At 35.6% G+C, this 5,392-nt stretch overlaps 1 protein-coding gene across 1 annotated transcript; it reads right to left on the bottom strand.

Moving 5' to 3' along the window:
* Positions 1 to 2,910, bottom strand: LOC147567470 (Ribosomal protein L13 family protein). Its single transcript, XM_086654099.1, has 5 exons — positions 2,666 to 2,910; positions 2,023 to 2,094; positions 1,006 to 1,172; positions 805 to 916; positions 1 to 545 (listed from the first exon to the last, which is right to left on the bottom strand). The coding sequence occupies exons 1-5, from the start codon at positions 2,705 to 2,707 to the stop codon at positions 306 to 308; spliced, it is 633 nt and encodes a 210-aa protein (XP_086510225.1). The 5' UTR covers positions 2,708 to 2,910; the 3' UTR covers positions 1 to 305.
* Between the last annotated feature and the right edge of the window lie 2,482 nt (positions 2,911 to 5,392).

Below are 5,392 nucleotides of genomic sequence, written 5' to 3'. Positions count from 1 at the left end.
TAGAGAAAACATGGAAGTTAAGTGTTCATATAAAACAACTAAACCCTTAGACAGCTTAATCAAGGACAATGTATAACCCTATCCTTATAATATTTCTCAAAAAGCTTAAAACAGTTTAAGTAATCGAGTTGCAAACACGGGCAAGTTTTCTGCAAATTAACACTTACGAATTTGAGAACAGAGAATCCAACAGAGATTCGTAAAGAAAAATATGTTATGATCTTGCAGATGGAAGAAGATGAAAGAAAAATGTCCAAGGAACTCATAGCTGCTGTTATTAGCAAAGCGAACACTGTTTTACTACCTCAAACGTTTATTCCAGTTCTAGCTTCTTCTTTTTCTTCCTTCTTCTTCCTCCTTGTCGCTTTGGAGGTATCACCTTGTTGTTCTTGTTGTTCTACTTTCTTCTGAGCTCTAACCATGGCTCGCCTTGCACGAGGACGCAACTCCCGTACTTGACGAGGAGGCATCACATATTGTTCAATTGGTCGATCACCAAAGGGATGCTCACTGCCAGCAAATATCCTCAGTTTTCTATCTCTATCCTGCAATATCAGAGGCAAACAACGAAAGATGAGTGACTTCCGAAATTTTTTGTGGCAGTTTCTCCACTACTATGTATACAACATGCAATATGATGTCTTATTAACTCATTTTCATCGGTTGTAAGAGCTTCTTAAACAAGGAATCAAGGAATCAATGGACCTTCTGGTGCCGAGCTTATTTCCTCCTTGAGCAGTGTTAAAGCGTTTGACAACATAGATTTCGTCCAATAAAGATAGGCAAACAAGAAATCTCACTTACATCACGTAGTTTGTTACGTGGAAGCATTCGCAAGACAGCTTTTCGAATGACTTCAGTTGGATCTTTGGCCATCTGATCCTTTAAACTCCTCTCCTTGAGGTGACCAATATACCTATATAGTTTTCTCAAGGCGATGAACTACTAAGTAAAAACATAATGAGAACTTTAGAAGAAACAAAAGCAATGAGTATTTAGGTTTACCCAGTGTGCCAGCGATAAAACTTATCAGTTAGTTTTCTCCCAGTAACAGCGATATCTTTTGCATTAACCACAATGCAAATATCTCCATCTTCCCGATAAGGTGTATATGTCGGCTTGTCCTTGCCTTGAATCACAGTAGATATTTGAGAAGCTAACCTCCCAAGGACCTAGTAAAATGTAGTTAAATTTGCTTACTAAAGGTACAGAATTCAAGAAAGAACCGAACAAAAAAGTATATAATAATGGTGGTAATATTGACTCAATCGGGCAGTTTCTGCCTCGCGGAACAAAATGACTCCATTGGTAATTCAGATAACCAGTGCACAGTTTACTTACTTTTTGAAGAAGAAGAAGAAGCAGTGCATATATATATATATATATATATAGAGAGAGAGAGAGAGAGAGAGAGAGAGAGAAAGAGAGTTGTACCAAAAGATTATAATATGAAATCATGAATTTCGACCTCGACATATACTTATTTAGTAGACTGTGTCTGTATAAAACTAACAATTTCATACATGCTTAAATCTCCTGAAAAATATTTTTTCCCTTCTACCTCCTTTTCCTTAAAACGAAGTTTGTAGGCTTTAACCGCTTTCTGCTAAAGTTTCTACTTCATATAAGTTGTAAGTACGCAGGACGGCAGGAAACCGAATAATAAATCAAGAAATTTTCTCAATTCTATTTCTTTCCTCAACTTTTTCACAAATTGGGTTGTTAAGGCAGAGTTTTTAAATCATGAAACTTCGACCAATGCTTTTGAATCACGAATCTTCGACCAATGTTTTAAATCATGAATCTTCAACCTTCTTATATACTTAATGTATTGGTCTATCTATATAGAACTAGCCGTTTAGTGTATTCAACTATTATCCCTTTTCATCACTCATGTAGTCATGTTTTTTCTCCGAACTAAGTAGTTCGAGTAAAAAAAATTTGCTCGTTACGGTATTTTCTGCTACAAGTTTCTACTTCATGAAACTAATAACTAAGCAGGAAACGAACAAGAACCCCAACCTGGCCTTTCGCATCAAATACTCGCCATCGAATACCTTCCAAGTTGATACGCTTTATCCCTGCAAGTGCTCTCTGTGTAATAGGTAAATAGATACATATAAGAACACCCGACTATACGAAAAATAAGTAACTAATCATGCTAATACCAGAAACATCAAATTCAAAAAAATGACATATTAATTGAGATATTGTTTCTTCCTAGTTGCAGAAACATTTGGATACTAGAAACATTAAAGCTATACCTAGATCTAGTTATACTAAGTTGACCCCATTACTACTTTCCGAAAATCACATTTAAAGCTCTCCTAATACAATCAAACTCATAACAGATTAAGGGTATCAAGAATCACAAAAAGAAAATGCTAAATTGTGGGAAAAAAACAGCTTTAGTACTACTAGGTCTTCAAATTTAAAACTTTTCTGACATTTCAAGAAAAAAAATAATGTGAGTACATTTCACAAACAGTTTGTGAGCAACTTATCAATCACCTTATAAATTTCATGCCAATAAATTTGAAACTGAAAATTATCCAGTAACTATAAATCAATAGAATAGAGGATCTAATCGAAATATAAGTAAGGAATTTGAGCTAAAAATAAAAAGATTGTTAAGGTTGAAATGTGAAGGAGAATCAGAACTTGCCTTCAAATTTCCACTAAAATTGACAGTTCCAGGAGTAGCCATTACTTCTCTCTTTGAAGAAGTATTTTTGTTTCTTTAAACCTGATTTAGTGAGAGAAACCGATCTAAGGATTCAAGCGAAGGATGTGAAAAACCCTAAAAAAACCAAAACCCCTGAAGCAATAAAACGATAATTACTCTTGAGGGTCTCGGGTCAGACCGTCGTGTTTCTGAACCCGTTATATGAGGCAGGCCTGGTTTTGTATTAGGATTTTTTAGTCAAAGTTCCAAAATGTGGGGGTAAACCCAAAAAAATCCACTCTTGCCCAAAAATTAATTGCAGGTCCAAATGTCAGTTTTTTTATTTTTATCCCCCTCTTGCCCTTGGACGGGACATGCTAACGTTTTCCTGAAAAAAAGAACTGACTGGTAAATAAAATAATTTACCAGTACACGAAAAATTCAAAATTTTTTTATTTCAAATTCCCGTCCAGCAAACCATCTCTTCCCGGTAAATAAAATAATTTCCCGTACACAAAAAATTCAAATTTTCAAATTTTTTGGAAATTTCCAATTTCCGTCTAAAATTTCAAATTCCCGCCCAAATTTCCAGTAAATAAAATAATTTCCCGGTCACAAAATCTTTCTTTCGAAATTTTGAAATTTTCAAACGAAATTTCAAATTCCCGCCCAAATTTTCAAATTTTTTTACGAAATTTCAAATTCCCGCCCAGCAAAAGTGTCTAGTACAGAAAAAAATTTCCAGTAAATAAAATAATTTACCGAAAAAAATTTCGTTTCCCCGGAATTTTTCGGTGGCAGTTCCGTAAATTTCTGACAGTACAGATTCTGATGGACGGGTTGTCAGATTATTTTTCAGAAAAAAAATAGTTTCCCGAGAAATTTCGATGGCAATTTTGTAATTTTCAATGGCAATTTTGTAATTTTCGATGGCATGAACGGTAAATACTTTATTTTCTAAGGGCCCTTTACGTAACTTTGAACCCCAAACTGACACATTGGACCTCCCTTTCATTTTCAGGCAACCTTGGGTGGGATTTTCATTTTGGGCCCCTTTTTGGACCAATGGCCCAATCCCCCTTTTGTATTATTGGTGCGATTAGGTTTTTTTTTTCTTTTGAAAAGCCTAATAGCATTAATAACCATAAAAAAGATGAGAGTTTTACATGTGTACAATACAAGGATTAAAAAGTCATTAATTCAACATAGCAGTATTTAAAGCTAATTTTGCCAAATCATGAGGAGCAGAATTCACATCTCTATAGCAGTGAGAAATCGACACGTCTCTTCGATTTACTTCGCCACGTAGCTTGGTTAGATCATGGACAAGACGCCAAGGGCACGAATCTTGACCATTAGATATTAGGTTAACCATAATAAGAGAGTCTCCTTCCAAGTCGAAAGTATTTATACCCATCTTGTCCGCCAGAAGTAACCCTAGCTCAAAAGCTTTTAACTCACTGTGAAGAGATGAAATCGGTAAGAAAGTCTTTGTCAATGAATCCACCACCTCCCCTCTCCAGTTTCTCGCAATCGCCGCCGCTGCTGTTTTACTATGGTTGTAAGCTCCATTCACATTTATTTTAATCCTTCCTAAGCTCGGAGGGTTCCATGCTTTATCCTGCAAAACAGTAGAAATAGAGAGAAGAACTGAAAGTGAAGGATTACGACGAAGGTCAAGATAAATATTGCTCCAGATCCAATCAAGATTAGTGACCGAGTTCTGAAGATGGATTTCATTCCGATGTTTCCACCAATGCCACAGCAGATAAGTATAAGTGTACCACTGTTCATTCGATCTTTCTCCCTTATTAAGAATGGTTTTCAGATTTTCAATGTAATTTCCTGTTAGATCTGAAATATTATCATCATGTGAAGATGAAAGAAAAGATTTAAAAGTAGTGCATGTCCTGAATAAGTGGTTTGCTGTCTCGATGTCTCCTGTTGGACACATTTTGCATATTTGACTCACGGTTTGTATTCTGTTACCAATATTTGATAAAGTCGCAACCCCATCATGAATTAATCTCCAAGTAAATATTTGCACTTTAGGATTCACGTGCGTCTTCTTCCAAAACTTATGCCAAGGAAAGTCACTAAGTTTTGTTGGTAGAATTGGTCTTGTTCTGATAGTAGAGTAAATCGATTTTGTTGTAAAGTTTCCTTGTTTTGTACCCTTCTAGATCAGTCTATCTTTGGCAAAAGTAGAGGGAATAGTGATATTTGTGATTGCCATTATTGATTCAGTGGTGAAATGTTGTTGAAGTAGAGATAAATTCCATGTATTTGTTTTGTCAATCAAATCTGCGACCCATTTGATGTTCTATGGCAAGAGTTGAATTAATGTTGGAATGTGTTTTGTAATTTCAGGTACCCATTTGTCTTCCATGATTCTTGTATCTGTCTCCCTGACAGTCAGAAGTGATCTCCAAAAAGGAGAAGCATGTAAATTTTTATCCACCGTCCAGGAATCTCCATTTTTCAAGTACTTAGAGCTGAGTAATTTAACCCAAATTGACTGTTTGTTGGTAAAGAATCTCCAAGCCATATTAGCAATCAAGGATTTATTTACTTCAGTAAGTGATCGTATACCCAGGCCCCCATACTTTTTTGAGCTACATATAAGATCCCAATTGATGAAGTGAACTTTTCTTTCATTACTGCCATGTTCCCACCAAAAAGATCGCTCTTCTTTTTCTAGTTCACGAATTACTCCTTGTGGAATCA

This window comes from Eschscholzia californica, unplaced genomic scaffold, assembly GCF_041429995.1.
Source record: "Eschscholzia californica isolate CP2 unplaced genomic scaffold, dmEscCali1.0.p SCAF_1, whole genome shotgun sequence".
In the NCBI taxonomy this organism is placed as follows: Eukaryota; Viridiplantae; Streptophyta; class Magnoliopsida; order Ranunculales; family Papaveraceae; genus Eschscholzia; species Eschscholzia californica.
Note: the sequence above shows the minus strand (reverse complement) of the source record. Positions and strands in the feature narration are given on the sequence as shown.

What these genes read in the sequence shown, in the direction of transcription:
- LOC147567470 (XM_086654099.1), bottom strand. Translation starts at nt 2,707, where the DNA reads ATGGCTACTCCTGGAACTGTCAATTTTAGTGGAAATTTGAAG. An exon ending in TATTTGATGCGAAAGGCCAG is followed by an intron (nt 1,173 to 2,022) that starts GTTGGGGTTCTT and finishes ACATTTTACTAG; the next exon opens with GTCCTTGGGAGGTTAGCTTC. An exon ending in CACGTAACAAACTACGTGAT is followed by an intron (nt 546 to 804) that starts GTAAGTGAGATT and finishes CTGATATTGCAG; the next exon opens with GATAGAGATAGAAAACTGAG.